Below are 21,840 nucleotides of genomic sequence, written 5' to 3' on the forward strand. Positions count from 1 at the left end.
ACATTTTATATCTGGTGCCACCTCCTCAAAAGTCTACTACAGATCAGAGAGTCAGACTGCAAAGTACAAAGCCAGACATTAAAGTCAAAGACACAGCCTGGGACAAGATCATCATCGGGAGATTTTCTTCCTCTTTTCTCACAGGTTGTTGGCTTAAAAAATCCTTAGACGAGAAAGCTTTCTCATGCTCTAAAACCTTTCTCTTTACTTTAAATCTGCCTGCAATGTCTGAAGGCAAAACAGATAATGAGCAAACTTAGCTCTCAAGTATAAGAATGTGAGCTGTGCTCCTGGGACTAAAGACTGATTTGGTTCTATTTCTACCAACACGGTGATGTGAGGTACTATGGTTCTTGTTTTAGTTACAAGAGGTGTTAGAAATGAATGCCCACTCACATTTAATAATAGCTTATGTAGCACACAACTCTGCAGTACAATACCAACAACAGGAGTGTTTTAAAGCAGGGAAGAGAAGAAAGTAGACATTAATACAACTTAAGGTTTTCTTTGTCCATCCCCTTTTTACAATGAGAATTTGGCTTAAAAAAAAAAAAAACCAACACAAAAATTCTTCAGAACGCTTATTTTGTCCTTTGAACCCACCACATTCCAAACTTCTCATGATTCCAAGCCTTCCGAGCCTCAGGCCTTAGTGATGTGTCCTTCTCGGATCAGGAAATCATAGATTTTCCGGGTTTTGTTCACGTCTATCTTGATGAGTGCTCTTGCCTGTGCCAGTCTCAAGCCTCCTTGCTTGTTACACTCATTCAATAGAGCAGATTTGTATTCTAAATAGGCTCCAGGGACCAACCTCACCATCTGACAGAGCTGCAAGATATGGCAAATTTAATAAACATTAACATCTGTCATTCTCATAATTTAATCCAGCAGGTATAGCAAAAACAATAAAAAAGTGACATCAACCTCCAACTATTTATAGCAGCTGTTGAGTGGTTGGACCACATTCCACTTAGTCTCTTCCTCCCTGGAGAGAACACTCCCTAAGGATAGATACCCAGGAAGAAAAGACCAGGAGGTGATGCTAAGAGGGCCTATGGCACAAGCAGGCGGCTCAGGAGCCTGTTTTGTTTTTTAGAAAACACAAGCATGTGTCCCTGAGGAATGAACCAGCCCACTCAGGAGTCAAGCACTAAATGCCCTTAAAGGCCCAGCACCATCCCAACTAACACCTGTCAAGGAAGAGCCACAGGGAACAGGGAGGGTGCAGGTATGTGGATTCTCAAGTGTGAATCACATTATTGTTAGTACTGGCATAAAGGAGTAGTCCCTGATTTTGTGATTGCCTTTCCTCCTTTGAAGAAGAGGTTGCTTTCTTTTTTCTTTTTCTTTTTTTATAGTACAGGGGATGAAACTCAGAGGCATTCTATCTCCATACTATCCCCCTAACCCCATTTTTATCTTTTATTTTGAGACAGGATCTAAGTTGCTGAAGGTCTCCCTAAGTTGTTGAGGCTGCCCATGAACCTGAGATCCTCCTGTCTCAGCCTCCCAAGCCCGGAGATTACAAGCATGTGTCATCATACTCAGCTTGAAGAGATTCTTTAACTGCTTTTTAGCAGTTAAAGACACCAGTTCACCTGCCATTATCTAGCAATGACTAGTCTGAGGTCATCATTATGTGGGTGAAGATAAAAAATGCTTGAAGCCAAAAGCCAAATGTGGTGGCACGCACTTGTAATCCAAGTACTTGGGAGGCTGAGACAGGAGAACCGGAGGCTTGTGACCAGCCTTAGCTACTTATTGAGATCTTTCACAACTTAGTGAGACCCTATTTCAAAACAAAGAATAAAAAATTGAGCTGGGGGTATAGTTAGAATGTAGAATGCCCTTGGGTTCAATCCTCAATTAAAAAACAAAACAAAACTTGTGCCTGTAATCACAGTATTCAGGAGGATGAGACAGAGGACTGTAGCAACTTAGTGTAGGTTGGAGACAGAATGCCCAGTATTTGGGGGTGGGGGACTGGGCTTGGAATTCCAGGGCACTCAATATTTGTTGTTTTTTTTTTTTTTTGGTGGTACTGGAGGTGGAACCCAGAGGCTTTCTACCTCCGGGCCATACTCCCAGACCTTTTTTAAAATATTTTATTTGGAAACAGGGTCTCACTAAGTTGCTGAGAGCCTCACTAAGTAGCTGAGGCTGGCTTCAAACCTGCACGATCCTCCTGTCTCAGACTCCCAAGCGTGGGGATTACAAGCGTGTGCCACCACGCCCGGTGGCACTCAGTATTTGAATCAGATGAATCTGTGACTTTCTTCAGTGATACACAGATAAATATACAATATAATAGACACTTCCTTCTACTCCAAATCTAACCTAATCTTTACTTTTTCTGACTACACCACAACTCTTCTTGTCTGACATGAGCTAATACTATGAAGTGGCAGGTGGGGACTGGCCCAGAGACCTGTAAAGGGGACACATGAGGAGCAGAAAGGAAGTTCTCTGTTGAAGGTGAATTCAGGGCTAGGATACACCCTTTTGAAAATTCTTAATGATGACTCTTATGAGATTTAGGCTAAATTTTAGAAATAGCCAAAAGCAATATGAAGATAAGTAATGGCTGCAATGATAGGTCATGGTATTTTGTGAGTATATGGTGCTGAGGGTTGAACCCACGGCCTCATACATGCTAGGAAAGTGCTCTTGAGCTACATCCCCAGTGCCACAGTATTTTTTTAAATCAAAATTAATATAATTGGAGGCCGGGCGAGGTGGCGCATGCTTGTAATCCCTGTGCTTGGGAGGCAGAGACAGGAGGATCGCGCAGGTTTGAAGCCAGCTGCGCGCGATGGCTTAGGAGACCCTGTTTCCAAATAAAAATGTAAAAATAGGTCTGGGAGTGTAGCCCGGAGGTAGAAGGGCTTCCAGGAACCCCAGTACCACACACACAAAAAAAATTAATATAATTGGGGTTGGGGATATAGCTAGTGTTAACGCACTTGCCCAGCATTGCAAAGCAAACAAACAAAAACTAACATGTCACTATCTATGATGCTGAATTCTTTTGTTTATGTTTATAAGCATGTTATGAAGACAATTCCAAAAATGTTTTAAGTGATGGTTTTATAGCTGGAATAAATGCAGAACTCCTCAAAATGACCATACAGTAAGAAATACCTATTTTTATGTAAAAGTTATTTTAAATTTATAAAAAAAACTTCATTTACCTAATGCACCTAGAGTAGAAACTCAGTAGAGCATCTGACACAAGGTAAATGGTCAACAGCTGATAGTTATTGCTATTACTTATTTTGATTTATTTATTTATTGCAGTACTGGGGATGGAACTCGGGCATTCTACTTCCAAGCTACACCCCAGCCTTATTTTCTATTCTTTTGTCTTGAAACAGGGTCTCACTGAGTTGCAAAGGGCCTCACTAGTTAGCTAAGGTTGTCCTTAAACCGTGATCCTCCTGTCTCAGCCTCCCAAAGGCTAGGATTAAAAGCGTGCGCCACCACGCCCCCCCTATTGCTATTATTTAGTTGACATTATCACAAGAACTTCACCCCAAATAGATACGGTGTCAGAATGATGCAGAGAGTTTTCTGAAACCCGCCAAGGTTAGCTCTTTAGCTCCTGAACTTCTGTGATGAACTAGAGCTGTACATGGATGTTAGACAAAATAGGAACAAAATAGGCTTGATGGTGCAATTTTTTTTTTTCAGTACTGAGGATGGAACCCAGAGGCATTCTACATCCGCAGCCCTGTGTGTGTGTGTGTGTGTGTGTGTGTGTGTGTGTGTGTGTGTGTGTGTGTTACTTGGAATTAAACCAGGGGCATTCTACCTCCAAGCTACACACCCAGCCCAATTTTTTATCTTTTATTTTTGAAACAGGGTCTCACTAAGTTGCAGAGGGCCTCACTAAGTAGCTGAGGCTGGCTGCGACCCCAGATCCTCCTGTCTAAGCCTCCCAAGTACTGGGATTACAAGTGCATGTGTCACCACGCCCAGCTCCCAGCCCTATTTTTTTATTCTTTATTTTAAAACAGGGTCTCACTAAGTTGCAAAGAGCCTCATTAAATAGCTGAGGCTGGCCCAATCCTCCTGTCTCCGCCTCTCAAATGCTGGAATTACAAGTGTGCACCACCACCACGCACATTTGTGATGGGTTCTTTTTTGTGTATATATATATGGCACTGGGAATTGAATCAGGGCATTCTACCTCTGAGCTACACGTGCAGCTCTATTTTTTTTTTCCACTTTTGAAACAGGATCTCACTATGTAACAGAGAGCCTTGCTAAGCTGCTGAAGCTGGCATCAAACTTGCAATCCTCCTAGCTCAGCCTCCCAGGTACCAGGATTATAGGTGTGCACTACCACACCCAGTTTGTAATGGGTTCTTAATAACAGCTCAGCCCTATTTCCTTTCCTTTGAATCCCCTTCTTTTTGATACCTCCTTTTCTTTTTCATTCAGCTTTTCCGTGCCAGGAAGTCCCGTGAGGTTCAAGGGTGGTGCACTCCGTCTACCTACAGACACAAATAGAAAAGAACATATATTTCATAAGTGACAATTAGGTGTAAAGTACAAGGTTCAGTGAATAGACCAGTTAGGTATAGTATCACTATATCCAGCTGTAGGAAAGCTTTACCCACCCCTCAGGTCTGTTTATCTAGCAACATTGGCACTCCAACATTCAATTGAAAATAAAAATAATAGCCGGGCATGGTGGCGCATGCTTGTAATCCCCACGCTTGAGAGGCGGAGACAGGAGGATCGCATGGGTTCAAAGCCAGCCTCAGCTACTTAGTGAGGCTTTCAGCAAAGTATAGCCCAGAGAAAGCCTCTGGGTTCCACCCCCAGTACCACCAAAAAAAAAAAAAAAAAAAAAAAAAAGACCCTGTTTCCAAAAATAAAAAAATAGGTTTGGGAGTGTAGCCCAGAAGTAGAAGGGCTTCCAGGAACCCCAGTACCACCACCACCAAAAAATAAAATAAAATAAAATAAAAAATAATATTTTAAATGGTAATATTTATTTATTTATTTATTTATTTATTTATTTATTTATTTATTGTGGTACTAGAGATGGAACCCAGGGGGATTCTACCTCTGAGCAACACCCCCAGCCCTATTTTTTATTCTTTATTTTGAAACAGGGTCTCACTGAGTTGCAAGGGCCTCACTAAGTAGCTGAGGCTGGCTGCGAACCACGACCCTCCTGTTTCAGCCTCCCAAATGCTGGGATTACAAGAAGTGTGTGCCACCACACCCGGCTTAAATGGTAATTCTCTTTGCTTCTTCTTCTTTCTTCTTCCTCCTCCTCCTCCTCCTCCTCCTCCTCTTCCTCCTCCTCCTTCTCCTCTTCCTCCTCCTTCTTCTTTTTTTTTTTGGTTGTACTGAGGTTCCTGGAAGCCCTTTTACCTCCAGGCTACACTCCCAGATCTATTTTTATATTTTTCTTTGGAGACAGGGTCTCTTAAACCAGCAAGGCTGGCTTTGAACCTGCATGATCCTCTTGTCTCCACCTGCCAAGCGTGGGGATTACAAGCATGCACCACCACGCCTGGCTTAAATGGTAATTTAAAAATGATAGCTGGACCTGGTGGTGCATACCTGTAATCCCTGTACTTTGGGAGGCTGAGAGAGGAGGGTTGAAGGTTTGAAACCAGTCTTGGTAATTAAGTGAGGCAACCTAGCAAGACCCTGTTTCCAAGTAAGAAATAAAATCAAGCTGGGGTTGTAGTCTGGAGGTAGAATGCCTCTGGACTCAATCCTAGTACCACAAAAAATTAATAAAAATAAAAATTATAATTTATGTGTCCTTAACTCTGCCAAAACACACACGATAATACATGCCTCAGCATCAAATATGACTACTCATCTGGGCATGGTGGTGCATGTTTGTAATCCCAGCACTTGGGAGGCTGAGACAGGATTGTGCAGGTCTGAAGCCAGCCTCAGCTACTTAGTGAGGCTCTCAACAACTACTGAGACCTTGTTTCCAAATAAAATATTAAAAAAAAAAAAAAAAAAAAGGTCTGGAAGTGTAGCCTGGAGGTAGAAAGCCCCTGGGTTCCATCCAACCCAGTATCACACACACAAAAAAGAAAGTCTACACCACCGTAGTTGTAACCTATTTCTTTCTATCATGTAGGAGACTCTAAATCCTGAACAGACATCATTCAGTTAAGAAAAGCCACACACTCACTGCCTGCCTTAACAGTTGATGAACAGAAATAACAGCTCTGCAGGAGAGACATTCCCTAATCCTCACCCCTCTGCCAGCAGCACAGGTAAACATGGTAATTAACCAAGAACCATGTGCTTTCAGATCAAAGGCAGACTGTTAGGTCTACAAAAGGCTCTTTTCATTTATTATGTGAGAGAATATGTCTTTTTCAAAGGAGCCCTGTTTACTTGAAATGTCCACACACAAGAACAATAAGCTATTATGTAGCAAAGTAAAACTAAGGTCAACTTACACACCTGAGAAAGAAGCCCAGAGAGGAGGGCACTGGCCAGAGTATGATAGGAAGTTGGTGGGTAAAAATTTTCTGGTTTGAGCCGGGCATGGTGGCACACGCTTGTAATCCCCGCTCTTGGGAGGCTGAGACAGGAGGATCACGCAGGTTCGAAGCCAGCCTCAGCTACTTAGTGAGACTCTCAGCAACTTAGTGAGACCCTGTTTCCAAATAAAGTATAAAATGGGTCTGGGATTGTAACCTGGAGGTAGAAAAGCCCCTGGGTTCCACCCCCAGTACCACCAAAAAAAACAAAAAACAAAACAAAATTCTGGTTTTATTTTGAATGTATATTTGGGATTAGTGTTCAGCTGGGGATAGATGGAGTGAGTTAAGAAACAGAAAAATATATGATAGTATATTAACAGCCAGGGCTGATACTGTAATCTCAATATGTAGGAAGCTGAGATAAGAGGATCACAGGTTGGAAGCCAGCAGGAAGTAACTTAGTAAGACCCTGTTTAAAAATAAAAACTGGGGGAGAGGGGCAGTTTAATTCAGAGATAAAACAAACCTGGTTTCAATCCTTAGTAAAACAACACATACTAATATATTAAGTTTTTTCTTTTAGTACCAGGGATTGAATTCAGGGGCATTCTATCTCTGAGCTAGACCCAGCCCTATTTTATATTTTATTTTAAAAGAGAGTTTCACTAAGTTGTCAAATCCCTCACTAAACTGCTGAGGCTGGCTTCCTGCAATCCTCCTGTCTCAGCCTCTCACGTACTGGGATTACAAGCATGTGTCACCATTCCTGGCTATATTAACAAGTTTTATGGGAAGTGCCTTTAAGCCGGAGTAGAAAAATTTAAGAAATTTGTTGTTGTTGTGCTGGGGATGGAGTATTAGTCAAGCACCATATCACTGAACTACGTTCTCAGCCCTTAAGCTGCTCTGCTGGAAGAGGATTCTCTATAATATCAACAAAGGTGATAAGGACTTTCCCTAAATGCTCAAAAAAGAAGATAAAATCATAAAATCATGTGGTACCTCACAAGTCATCAGAGAGTAGGCTATAATCAATGATGCCAGGCTTTCAAACTTTCATTGTCTTAAAAGCAACTCCAAACTTAATAGAGAGCAAGAGGTCTCCTCAACCTAAATATAAGGAGTGAGGAAGACTAATACCAATTTAGCAAGAAACAGCGAGTGAGTACACATGGTTAAAAGGTAGGACATATTCAAAGAAGTAAAGCTTAGAAAAGGAAAGACCTTAAGTCTCCAACTTATAAGAAATCCTTAAGTTTTTGATAAGATGTTTCTTCCCTCATATTAGATGCAAAGATTTTAATTTATCTCATGGAAGATGCATCTCAAAATCTGTGGTTATATACAATCCCGGTTTGTAAACTCTGGTAAAATAAAGAAGCTACTTGTCTGGCATTCTTTCTTTTTCCCCCTATCTCTGTACTCTTACTCAGGGATATAGGATTGCCCCTATCTGGCAATGAGGATTCTGAATACATACTGATGTTTATAAATGGGGCTAACATGATTGCTAACATGATTCAAGGAAAGTGGGAGAATTACTAAGTCACCAAAACCCTAAGATACAAACTTCACAATCAAGACTTGTCCTGAGCTGGGGTATGAATCAGTGATAGAACACTTGCCCAAGCTTCCACAAGGTCATTAGTTTGATCTTCAGCACCACAGAAAGAAAGATTTGCTCTTGCCTTAATTACCTGAATTTGAAGTCATTGGAATGGATGGAGTCAGCCCAGAATCACTACAACAAAGAAAAAGAATTTTAACTTAGTTGATATCAAAGCAATTTCCAAAAGCCCTTGTAGACTAGCTTCCATTTATCAGGAAGGTTACTTTGTTGTTATTTTCCAGTACTGTGGATGGAACCCAGGGGCATTCTACTTCCGAGCTACACTCCCAGCCCTATTTTTTTAGTCTGTTTTATTTATTTATTAATATTAATATTTGTGTGTGTTGTACTGGGGATGGAACCCTTCTACCTCCGGGCTACACTGCCAGATCTATTTTATATTTTTATTTGGAAACAAGAGTCTCTTAAGCCAGCAGGGCTGGCTTTGAACCTGTGCGATCCTCCTGTTTCTGCCTCCCAAGCGTGGGGGATTACAAGTGTGTGCCACCAGGCCCAGCTGTCTGTTTTGTTTTTGAAACAGAGTCTCACTAAGTTGTGGAGGGCCTCACTAAGTAGTTGAGCCTGGCTGTGAAGTTGTGATCCTCCTGTCTCAGCCTCCCAAGTACTGGGATTACAAGCTTACACCACCATGCGTGGCTAGGAAGGTCACTTTGAAGAGATGTAATGACACAGACTATGTGTTTTACAAGCTACCTCACTATACTGGCAAAGGAAAGAAGATCTACACGTAAGGGGAAAAAAATCCCTCAGAGTGAGAGAGAGAGTGTGTGTGTGACACCAGGGACTGAACACAAGGGCATTCTACTTCTGAGCTATACTTGTTAAGGAGGAAGAGAGAGATAGAGACAGAGAGAAAGAAAGAGAAAGAGACACACAGACACAGAGAGAGAGAGAGAGAGAGAGAGAGAGAGAGAGAGAGAGAGAGAGAGAGAGAGCGCGCGTGCGCGAGCGCACGCATCATATCAGGGATTGAATGCAGGGGCATTCTACCCATTCTACCTCTGAACTATACTCCCAGCCCTATTTTTATTTTGAAACAGCCTCACTAACTTGCTGGAAGCCTTGATGAACTGCTGAGGCTGGCCTTGAGCCTATGATCCTCTTGTCTTACCCTCCCAAGTTCTGGGATTAGAGGCATGTGCCACCACAGCAGGCTTAAGAGCTGTTAAAATGGAACATTACTGACACCATTCACAGAGAAGAGTTAGGAATGTGGTTTGTTTTTTTCTTGGTACTAAGGATTTAATCCATCGGCATTCTACCTCTAAGCTAAATTCCTAGCCCTTATTTTTTTTTTGAAACAGGTCTTGCTAAATGCTGAGGCTAGCTTTGGACCTCCAAACCTTCTGTTTCAGCCTCCCAAGTACTGGACTGTAGGTGTAGGCCATCATACCCAGATAGGAATGTGATTTTCAGTGAAAATCATATCAGTAAATAAGAAAGAAGAGAGAAGGTTTAAGTGGAAGGGTGGTGAGAACACACTAGTTTTTAAAAATAAGATCAAAGTAGGAATACAGAATTACTGGAGGCTAGGTAAGCTTAACTGTCAGTAGTACAACACTGTTTCTGAGATGGACTGCTAAAATCTTTCTGAATTCTTCTACCTCATTAATATTTCTCAGCCATGTGGGTGCCCACAGAAGTATCCGAGAACACAGAGACGCCAAAGCATCTCAGTTGTGCCCCTCTACCTTGGGGTAATTAATTGCTCACATGTCAGCTTGCCGGCGGAGCCACTGCTGGCAGGCACTGCTGTCCTGGATATACTGGAGAACTTCAGAGAGCATGGTGCGTTTAAGGCGTTCCTCCTCCCGAGTCTTCTTCAAGTGATCGTATGTCCTGGCACCTGGGCATGTGGAAAACAGTGTGACTACAACACAATGGAACAGAACTAAAGGGTCTCCTAACTGAACAGAAAACACTTTGTCATTTTTTTTTGGTCTCCATGGCAAAACTGCTTTTATAATTATTCTTAAGTGCCAAAAAGATTTCCCTAGTCTGAAATCACTTTCTTGAAAGTGAAATAATTTTATTCCTTTTTTTATTTAAAAAATTTTGGGGCGTGGTGGTGCACACTTGTAAACCCAGTACTTGTAAACCCAGTGCTCGGACAGGAGGATCACAGGTTCAAGGCCAGCTTCAGCTACTTTGTGCGGCCCTCTGAAACCTAGTGAGACCCTATTTCAAAATAAAGAAAAAACAGGGCTGGAGGTATAGCTCTGAGGTAGAATGGCCCCTGCATTCAATCCTCAGTAACACACACACACACACAAAAAAAAAAAAAAAAATTGGGGGGACAAAACTCACTTATAAAAAAAACAAGAAGCTGGGCGTGGTGGCACACACTTGTAATCCCAGCATTCGTGAGGCTGAAACCAGAGGATCGCGGTTCGCAGACAGCCTCAGCTACTTAGTGAGGCCCTCCACAATTTAGTGTGACCCTGTTTCAAAATAAAGAATTAAAAATAGGGTAAGGGGTGTAGCTCAGAGGTCAAATGCCCCTGGGTTCCATCCCCCGACCGGAAGGAAGGAAGGAAGGAAGGAAGGAAGGAAGGAAGGAAACAAGAGTAGAGCCAGGCATGGTGGCACACGCTTGTAATCCCAGCATTTGAGAGGCTGAGACAGGAGGATCGGGGTTCGCAGACAGCCTTAGCTATTTAGTGAGGCCCTTTGCAACTCAGTGAGACCCTGTTTCAAAATAAATAAAAATTGGCCTCTGAGGGTGTAGCTCAAAGGTAGAATGTCCCTAGGTTCCATCCCCAGTAATGCAAAAACAAAAGTCATTCATATCCTTCTCTCTCTCCAGCACTGAGCTATACCCCCAACTATATATGCTTTTTTAAGACATAAAATGCTACAAACATGCTTTTCCTTAAAAGTAAATTAGAATTACCAAAAGAAAAAAAAAAAAGCTGAGTCCTTTTTTGTGTGTGTGGTACTAGGGGTGGAACCCAGGGGCTTTTCTACCTTTGGTCTATACTCCCAGACCTATTTTATACTTTATTTGGAAACGGGTCTCACTAAGTTGCTGAGAGGCTCACTAAGTAGCTGAGGTTGGCTTTGAACCTGTCCGATCCTCCTGTCTCCGCCTCCCAAGCACTGGGATTACAAGTGTGCGCCACCATGCCTGGCCAAGGGTCCTTTACAACCAGTACTATCTCGTTTCCCCTATTTCCCAGAGGTAGAACAACCAACCACAAGTAACCAAATTTGAATATTGGAGTCTCCACACGCATCTTGCTAAACAGAAGACCTGCAAATGTTGTCTGCATGTTAACAAAGGTATGAAGATTCCCAAATACCACACCAGTGACTTTTTAACTAAGTCCCACAGACTCCTAGGACACCTATGGAAGCATCTTGGCGTGACTGTGAAGGGCACAACAAATACTGGGGCTCTACATCTGATGTTGGCTGCCAAGCTTCCAAAGCAGTTCTACCATCTGTAGACTGGATGCCATGTAAAATTACGTTTGATTTCCACTGTTAAAAGTAAAGAACTATAATACATGAACTTATATCCTAGAGGGGTATGTTAAGAAACACAGCTATTCCAGTACTTGGGAGGGTGAGAAGGGATGAACGCAGGTTCGAGAACAGCCTAAGCAACTTAGCAAGGCTCTCAGTTACTTAGCAAAACCTTGTTTGTAAATAAAAATAAAATTTATGCCTGGAGTGTAGCTTGGAGGTAGAACACCCCTGCATTCAATCCCTGGTACCACAGGGGGGGGGGGGGAAAGGAAAAACAAACAAACAAACAAAAGCAACAGCGGAAGGAGCAGCACAGCTACTTCTTATGTGTAGTGGATGATAGCTTTTAACCATTATGGAGATTTCAAATAGACAGAAGGAAGAAATGCTAAATGTCACTCCAAAAATAGCAAAACAATAAAAACTGCTATTTATTGAGGACTTGCTGTATGTCAAACACTATGCAGTTTTTTGTTTTGTTGCGGGTCTGAGGATGAAACCCAGGGGCATTTGACCTCCGAGCTACACCCCCTGCCCTATTTTTTTACTCTTTATTTTGAAACAGAGTCTCACTAAGTTGCGGAGGGCTTACTAAGTATCTGAAGCTGCCCCCGAACTGCGATCCTCTGGTCTCAGCCTCCCAAATGTTGAGCTTACAAGCTTGTGCCACCACGCCCAGCTTCCACTATGCTGTTTTTAAAACACAATCTCTAAGTTAATCTTTATTCTAATTCTAAGAGTCTAAGAAAACTAAAACTTGAATAGAATTGCAGAGCTGGTAAATAGTGAAGCCATATAATCTAAACTGAAGCTTGTTTAGTTACTTGTTTGAACTTGTTTGGTTACTTGGTTTTTTTTTTTTTGCAGTTCTGGGGATAAAATCAAGGACCTTGACATACATATCACACTGCCTCTGAGCTACACCTTAACTGTCTAGTCATAACTACAGTAATATACTGCTTTCCCTTATGACCTGGGCTCAACTACTAACTAGCTCTTTAATTTCTTTACACTTTAGTTTCTTCATTAAATAGAAGTAACAGTACCTGATATAAGCTTGTTATGAGACAATGAATGACATGAGGATGCAGGTGAAATGGCTCCCAAAGCCTAGCGCATGGCAAACATTTGTAGATGTTAGCTGGACTAATTAAAGCATTAGTGGGGCATGACAGTACATGCCTGTAATCCTAGTACTTGAAGGCTGCAAGTTCGAGGTCAGCCTCAGCTAGTTAGCCAGACCCTGCTTCAAAATAAAAAAATAGGGCTGGGGATGTATCTCAACAGTACAGCGCCCAAGTTCAATCTCCAGTCCTAAAATAAAATAAAAGTATTACTGTACCTCAAGTAAATGTGATACAACCACCACACACAAAAATAAAATAGGGACAGGGGTGTGGCCCAAAAGTGCTCCTGGGCTCAACCCCCAGCACCATGATAAATTAAAAAAAAACAACATAAATAAATAAATAAGTAAATGGGGTATAGTCACTTAGAGGTAACGACCCTGGGTTCAGTCCCCAGTATGTATATATGTATGTATGTATGTATGTATGTATATATATATATATATATATATATATGTATGTATGTATGTATAAAGAACAATCCATGAAAAACTAAATTTAAAAAGGCTGAAGACGCCAGGTGTAGTGGTGCACACTTGTCATCCCAGCCTCTGGGAGGCGGAGACTGGGTGGGGATCAAAAGGCAAAAGCCTCAGGAGACCCTTAGCGACTAGTAAGACACTGCTTCAAATGAAAAGACTGAAAATAGGACCAGGGGTGTAGCTCGGGGGTGCAATGACCCCAGGTTCCACCCCCAATACTGCAAAAAGAAAAGAAAAAAAGGCTAAAGATAAAACCTACAATCATCTCTGTTCTATTACGACTTTTAAGCTCCAAAATGGTATTTATAAGACTAAATAGATGAAACTTTACTGGAAAGATTGAAAATTCATTCCAAAAAAGAAAAACTTGCTTCCAAAAAACAAACAAACAAAAATACACAGCTAGGCGTGGTGGCGCACGCTTGTAATCCCAGCATTCGGGAGGCTGAGACAGGAGGATCATGGTTCCCAGACAGCCTCAGCTACTTATTGAGGCCCTCCACAACTTAGTGAGATCCTGTTTCAAAATAAAAAATAAAAAATAGGGCAGGGGTGTAGCTTGGAGGTTGAATGCCCCTGGGTTCCATCCCCAGACACCCCCTACCCCCCGCCAAATACATAACACCTCAGCAATTCCATGTATGTGTTTGGAAGATACCTACTCTGATATACTATGTAACCAAAGTATACTTACTACAAAAATTGGTAATGCCTGCGGTCCTATATTCTTGGAGCCTCTTGATTTCCCTTCGGAGTTCAAATTCCACTATTTTCCCCAAAAGAACAAATGAGAAAAATTAAAAAAGAACAACAACAACAACAACAACAACAGTATCAACATCAACAAGCACATCCACTGTTAAGCATTTTCAGTAATTCTGTCTTACATAAAATGCTGGGCAATTTCATCTAGGATATCCTTGTTTATGGGTAATATCTTACTAGAAATTCTACCCAGAAGCCAGGCGTGATGGCACATGCTTGTAATCCCAGTACTCGGAAAGCGGAGACAAGAGGATCATGCAGGTTTGAAGCCACTTAGTGAGGCTCTCAGCAACTTAGTGAGACCCTGTTTCCAAATAAAATATAAAAAATAGATCTGGGAATGTAGCCCGGAGTAGAAAGCCTCTAGGTTCCATCCCCAGTAACACACACACACACACACACACACACACACACACACACACACACCTACGAAGGAGCTGAGAAGCCTACTCCAACTGTCTTCCAGCAGCTATCTCCAGATGCAATAGCTGGAATTGTCTCCTGGAAAACTCAGAGCAAATTGGCTGAATTCATTTGTTTACAAAAGCAATGAAATATGTGTATGTGTGGCACTGCAGATTGAGCCCAGGGCATTCTACTTCTGAGTTCCACTCCACTTTATTTTTATTTAAAAACAGGGTCTCACTAGGTTGATGAAAGTCTATTGGCTGAGGATGTCCTGAACCCTGCAATCCTCCTGTCTCAGCCTCCCAAGTACTGGGATTACAAGTGTGTGCCACCGTACACAGCTATGAACGTAGTTTTTTAAAGAAACAAGTTTTTCTGTTCTATTACTCTCAGTAAAAATTTTACTCACACAACCAAGTTCTTTTCTAAAACCTGCCTCTGGTTTCATACTTGATGTAGAACTGATGCAAGGGAAGGACAAAAGCTCTGTGCTCAAGCCCTACTTGGTTACTTTACAGCTTTCTATAGGGACAAAAGAGCATTGTGTTTCCCGTAAACCAAACCAAAGATTTCTGCCTCCTCTGAGCACACAGATCGGATTGCACTGCTTGGGTTATTATGTGACGGAACATTCAAACCTGGGTGCTTTTGAAACTGAGAATGAAGGAAAAGTCTGGGTAATCCATGGGGTGTAGTTCTTTGAAATGACCCATAAGCCAGAGATGATACAAACTGGGACAGGAAGTAAAGGATCAGTCACTCAGTATGAACCACACAAAAATGCCAACCAAACAAGGTGTGTACTGAGGACATCAAGCTGGCTCAGATATGTGCCCGTGATGCTTCATAAGAAATATTTGTATGATGAGACCAGGACAAGAGCCTTGGCAAAGAATCATCCTAGAACTAAGTCAAGGAGCCAAATATACAGATCTTAAAAGGGATACAGTAAGCCACCAACTCCAGATCATCTCAGCCTAGGCCTTGCTGCTGGAACAACTTCAATTTTATTATAGTGAAAAATAAAAATATAATTGGTATGAGCTTTATCTAAAATACCAGAGAAAGGCAGGAGAATGAATAATGGAAGTATTATTTCCATGAATCATCCAATTCTGTTCCCATTTTTATTTTTTTATGGTGCTAGAGATTGAACCCAGAGGTATTCTACCTTCGAGTTATACCCCCAACCCAATGTTTTGTTTTGTTTTGTTTTTTTGGTGGTACTGGGGTTCCTGGAAGCCCTTCTACCTCTGGGCTACACTCCCAGACCTATTTTATACTTTACCCCCAACCCAATTTTAATTATTTGAAAACAGAATCTCACTAGGTTGATGACAGTCTTACTACTTGATAAGTCTATCTTCAAACCTGTGATCCTCCTGTTTCAACCTCCCAAGTACTGGGATTATAGGCATGGGACACCATACCTGGCTCTGTTCCCTTTTTTTTTTTTTCCAGGTCTGGGGATGGAAATCATGGGCATTCCACCTCCAAGTTATACCCCCTGCTCTATTTTTTTATTCTTTTATTTTGAAACAGAGTCTCATTAAGTTGCAGAGCGCCTCACTAAGTAGCTGAGGCTGTCCGTGAACCATGATACTCCAGTCTCAGCTTCCTGAATGCTGGGATCACAAATGTGTACTACCACGCCTGGCCCCATTTTTTTTTTTTTTTTTTTTTGGTGGTACTGAGGGTGGAACCCAGGGGCTTTTACTAAGTTGCTGAGAGCCTCACTAAGTAGCTGAGGCTGGCTTTGAACCTGTGCAATCCTCCTGTCTCAGCCTCCCAAATGCTGGGATTACAAGCGTGCCCTACCACGCCCAGCCCAGCCCCATTTTTAAATCTAGTTTTTCTTTTGGTACCAGGGATTGAACTCAGGGGGATTCTACCTCTGAGCCACCCCAAGCCCCATTTTTTTTTTAGTTTGAAACAGGGTCTCACTAAGTTGCAGATGGCCTCACTGAGTACCACAATTATAAGCTGTATGCTTATAAAGTCTGGTTTTAATACTAAAATATTTATAAATGAAATAATATGCTGGGTGTGGTGATGAATGCTTGTAATCCCAGCATTTGGGAGGCTGAGACAGGAGGATTGCAGGTTCACGGCCAGCCTCAACAACTTGTGAGACCCTCTGCAACTTAGTGAGACCCTGTTTCAAAATAAAGTATAAAACAGGGCTAGAGGTGTAGCTCGGAGGTAGAACACCCCTGGGTTCAATCCGCAGTACTGCAAAAAATAAAAAATAAAGCCAGGTGTGGTGATGCATGCTTGTAATCCCAGTATTCGGGAGACTGAGACTGGAGCCTTAGCTACTTAGTGAGGCCCTCCACAACTTAGTGAGACACTGTTTCAAAATAAAGAATAGCCGGGCCTGGTGGTGCACGCTTGTAATCCCCACGCTTGGGAAGCGGAGACAGAAGGATCGCGCAGGTTCGAAGCCAGCTGTGCTGGCTTAAGAGACCCTGCTTCTAAATAAAAGAATATAAAATAGGTCTGGGAGTGTAGCCCTAAGGTAGAAGGGCTTCCAGGAACCCTAATACCACCCCCCCCCAAAAAAAAAGAATAAAAAATAGGGCAGGAGTAGCCTGAAGGTTGAATGCCCCTGGGTTCCATCTCCAGACCCACCCGCCAAAAATAAATAAATAAATAAATAAATAAATAAATAAATAAATAAATATGATGCCTGGAATTTGCTACAAAATAATCCAGTTTGGGATAGGAGGAAAGGAAGTGGGTGGTAAAGATAAAACCAGACTGGCAGTGCATTGATAACTGCTAAAACAGGGTAATGAACACATGTGATCTCATTATTATCTCAATTTCCATGTATATTGGAAAACTCCTGTGCCAGGCATGGTGACGCATGCTTGTCATCCCTGTACTTAGGAGGCTGAGACAGGAGAATGGCAGGTTCTCAGCTAGCCTCAGCTACTTAGTGAGGCCATCTGAAACTTAGTGAGACCTTGTTTCAAAAATAAAGAATAAAGCCGGGTGTGGTGGCTCAAGCTTATAATCCCAGCACTTGGGAGGCTGAGACAGGAGGATTGCACAGGTTTGAACAACTTAATAAGATCCTATTTCCAAATAAAATATAACATAGGTCTGGGAGTATAGCCCAGAGGTAGAAAAGCCCCTGGGTTCCACCCCTACTACCACAAAAAACAATTAATAAAAATAAAAAATAAAATATAGGGCTGGTGGTGGTAGCTCGGAGGTAGAATGCTCTTGGGCTCAGTCCCCAGTACCACCCCCCCAAAAAAAAATTGAAAACACCTGTAATAAGACATAGGGAGAAAAACTACACTTAAGCCACAGTGGTATACACTTACAATCCTGGTACTTGGGAGACTGAGACAGCAGGATCACAGGCTTGATGCCAGCACATTGTAACTTAGCAAGATCCTGTGTTTCACAGTAAAATAAGAAAGGCTGGGGCAAAACTCAGAGGCAGAAGCTCCTGGGGTCAATCCCCAGCCCCCACAAGCCCTATAGTTATCTGAGAAAAAAGAGCCACTCAACTTTTTAACCTCCCTTCTTCTACCCTCACAATTCCAAATTTTATCCCACGGTAATAAAGGTAGACAAAGACAGAAATACCCATTTATTTATTTCAAAAACACAATTATGTATATTCATTTATTATTATTTTTTGTGGTACTGGGGGATGGAACCAAGGGGCTTTCTACCTCCAGGCTATACTCCCAGACCTATTTTATATTTTATTTGGAAACAGGGTTTCACTAAGTTGTTGAAAGCCTCTCTAAATAGCTGAAGCTGGCTTCTTTATTCTTTTTTCTTTTGTGTGTGTGTGTGCTGAGTGTGGAACCCAGGGGCTTTCTACTTCCAGGTTATACTCCCAGACCTATTTTATACTTTATTTGGAAACAGGGTCTCACTAAGTTGCTGAGAGCCTCACTCAGTAGCTGAGGCTAGCTTGGAACCTGTGCGATCCTCCTGTCTCAGCCTCCCAAGGGCTGGGATTACAAGCGTGTACCACCACGCCCGGCCCTATATTTATATACATATACACAAACAGAAGCAGTGGCTCAATGAGGCTCAAAAACCACCTACATGCATGGCTTTCAATGAACTTGTCGTGTTCCACAGGCCCCACAATCCTCGCAAATCGTCTCATTGTTTCATAAAGGTCTTGGACCTCCTTGGGATACCGCCGTTCCATTACTACAGAAAAAGTAAAACACAACCATATCATGGACAAAGTAAGGATACATAAGTTTGCTGCGCTCCCCACCCCCATACACACAGGAGTGAAGTTGAAGGACATTCCTGATCTCACCTGACTAATTTACTCATGACAGGAAGTAAACTGGAAAGCAAAGAATGCAAAACACTAATCATACTAACAGCATCACAGCAGTGTCACAGGGATGTTATCCCTGGAGATCATCTCTACTCATGAGCCCTACTGATCTCCCCCAGCTCCCTGGCTTTCAACCATACAGGACTAAGCCCTGCGGCAATAATGGAAAACACTGAGACACAAATCTTGCATTTTAGAAACAATGTTAACCAAAAAGTCTGGTATTAATTTTCACAGAAAAACAAGAAAGCTGCAGACACACGAACCCTTCTAGAAGTAGAGTAACCTGAAAAAAGTATGTAGTCTCTTGCATACACCTACACATCTCCCTACCTACACATGCTCAGGAGAGGTATGTATTTCTTCATTGCCCACAGGGGTCACTTTGCCTTTCTCCAAATCAAATTAACTACTATAACTTAATTTATTAGTGAAGTTATATTTTCATAACTATCACATAAGTCAATAGTTGTATATTCAGCATAGACTGGATCAGCAGCTCAGCGGATGTCTTTTGATCAAACCTCTAATTGAAAGAGGAGAATTTTTTTTGGTACTGAGGATGGAACTCAGGGGTATTGTACCTCCTAACTACACCTCCAGTCCTATTTTTTAGTCTTTTATTTAATTTATTTTTATTTTTTGAAACAAGGTCTCACTGAGTTGCGAAGGGCCTCCTGAAATAGCTGAGGCTGTCTGCGAACTGAGATCCTCCAGTCTTCACTTCCCAAATGCTGGGATTTCAAGCGTGCACCACCACGCCTGATAAAAGAAGAGAATTTTCAAAGATGGGGAGTTAAAACCAACCAGCAATAACTGGTAGGTTAGAATGGGCAAGATCTCTTCAATTGCTTCCTGGGGATTTCATTCAGTTAATCAATAATAACTAGGTTAGTTTGTCTACTCTTGGGCTAAAACAGAGGTTTCATTTATGACAATTACTAAAATTAAGTCATTTTAGATGAATCTCTTCTCTGTAGGAGACATTCTTATTTACAACTTCCGAGAGCTAATTTTCTTTCTTTCTTTCTTCCTTTTTTTTTTTTTTTTTTGAGAAGGGATTCCAGGAACTGAACCCAGGGCTTCATGCTTATGAGGTACGTACTCTACCACTGAATAGCCCTTTTTTTAAAATTTTTATTTGGGGATAGGGTTTTGCTAACTTGTACAGGCTGACTTCAAATCTGTGATCCTCTCTCTTGACTTGGCCTCCCAAGTAGCTACGACTAGAGGTGTGCACTACTCAGTCCAGGAGCTGATCTGATAAACAACTACATACTAATTTTTTTTCACTATAAAAACAGAACCCTCATATAGGGATAACACAGAAGAATTTGGAATCTAATTTTTAAATACTTTATGTATGTATATATAAACATGTTATATGATTATTAAAAAGTGAAATCCTCAAAACACAGTAACTTAAAAAGGTAATGGTCATAAAACATAATATACTTAAGAACATGACCAGCTGGGTGTGGTGGAGCATGCTTGTAATCCCAATGGCTGAGATAGGAGGATCAAAGGTTCACAGCCAGCCCCAGCAACTTATGAGACCCTCTGCAACTTAGTAAGACCCTGTTTCAAAATAAAGAAAAATAGGACTGAGGGTGTAGCTCGGATGTAGAATGCTTCTGGATTCAATCCATAGTACCGGGAAAAAAAGAACAAGACTATATTTTTATTTTATTTATTTTTGTGTATGTGGTACTAGAGATTGAACCCAGAGGCATTCTACTTCTGAGGTATATCCTGAGCCCTATTTTTTATCTTTTATTTTGAAACAGGGTCTAAGTTGTGAAAGGCTTCAATAAGTAGCTAAGGCTGGTGGTGAACCTGTTCTCCTCTCAGCCTCTGAAGTACTGGGATTACAAGCATGCGCCACCAGACCCAGCCTTATAATATACAATATTACGATCTTTTTTTTGGGGGGGGCACTGAGGTTTGAACTTGGAGCATTCTGCCTCAGAGCTACAGGTCCAATTCAATTTTATTTTTATTTTGAAACAGGGTCTTGCTAGGGTGACGCAAGTCTCACTACTTCCTGAGGCTGTGTGTGTGTGTGTGTGTGTGTGTGTGTGTGTGTGTGTGTGTGTATCTCAGCCCCATTTTATTTTTATTTGGAAACAAGGTCTTCCTAGGGTGATGCAAGCCTCACTACTTCCTGAGGCTGTCCTCGAACCTGCAATCCTCCTGTCTCCACCTCCCAAGTACTGGGATTACAAGTATGTGCCACCAGGTCTGGCTGTTATTTTTTTATTTTGAAACAGAGTCTCCTTAAAAGCATGCTATTCTCTAATCCGTGAACCTCTTGTCTTAGCTTCCCAAGTATTGGGATTATAGGTGTGCTTTACCATGCCCAGCTACAAACATGTTTATTTTTATACTCCAGTTATTATGAGATTATAATTCTTATCTGCCAAACAGACTCTACATTGCAGAAGAAAAAGTACAGGGGCTTTTTCTGCCCATCTTATTAGCCTCCATTATTTAAGACAGGAAAGTGTAAGTTAGTAACTCATTTAAAAATTTCGTGCTTACTACCACAATCATACAATGTTAAATATCTTTACCTACCACCACAAAAAATAAAAGCATCACTTTCTGTTGATTTTCCTATAAAAATATTTTTATAACCTTAAGATCAAAGGTCATGTTAAGTTTTATACATTGTTTGAAAACATGATGCTACATAGAAATGATCTAATAAATAATCATGCTATAATTACTATACTCATTTTAAAAATTCTTATGCAAATGTTGACTGTAAGTTAATAGTTCTTTACTATCACTATGGTTCAAAACTGCTAGGAAGACATTTTTGGTGCTGGGTATAAAATTCAAGGCCTCAAACATACTAGGCAAGCACTCTACCACTGAGTTACACTTCCTGCATCAGAATTTTAAAAATATTCCTAGGTGATGCTAACATGCAACTTGGATTAAGAACCACTGCCAGTGCCAAGCACAGTGACGCATACTTGTCATGCCAGTACTTGGGAGGCTGAGACAGAAAGATCATATGTTCAAGGCTGACCTCAGCAACTTAGCAATATCTGCTTCAAGCATTAAAAAAAAAGCCAGAGCCAGGAACAGTGGTGTACTCCTGTAATCCCAGTGCTTGGGAGGCTGAGAAAAGAGTATTGCAGGTTTA

General features: G+C 41.5%; 1 protein-coding gene across 1 annotated transcript in view; it reads right to left on the minus strand.

Moving 5' to 3' along the window:
- Nucleotides 1–642: 642 nt before the first annotated feature.
- TADA2A (transcriptional adaptor 2A) overlaps nucleotides 643–21,840 on the minus strand; it is a gene marked incomplete at both ends in the record, with an annotated part of 66,796 nt that continues 45,598 nt past the window's right edge. The window contains 6 exons of the mRNA XM_080713400.1: nucleotides 643–828; nucleotides 4,423–4,496; nucleotides 8,174–8,217; nucleotides 9,820–9,952; nucleotides 13,881–13,952; nucleotides 18,437–18,547. Of these exons, the coding sequence (XP_080569526.1) occupies nucleotides 643–828; nucleotides 4,423–4,496; nucleotides 8,174–8,217; nucleotides 9,820–9,952; nucleotides 13,881–13,952; nucleotides 18,437–18,547 (620 nt within the window). The remainder of the gene's footprint in view (nucleotides 829–4,422; nucleotides 4,497–8,173; nucleotides 8,218–9,819; nucleotides 9,953–13,880; nucleotides 13,953–18,436; nucleotides 18,548–21,840) is intronic.

The sequence above is a fragment of the Muscardinus avellanarius genome (assembly GCF_963383645.1).
Source record: "Muscardinus avellanarius genome assembly, chromosome: 16".
In the NCBI taxonomy this organism is placed as follows: domain Eukaryota; kingdom Metazoa; phylum Chordata; class Mammalia; order Rodentia; family Gliridae; genus Muscardinus; species Muscardinus avellanarius.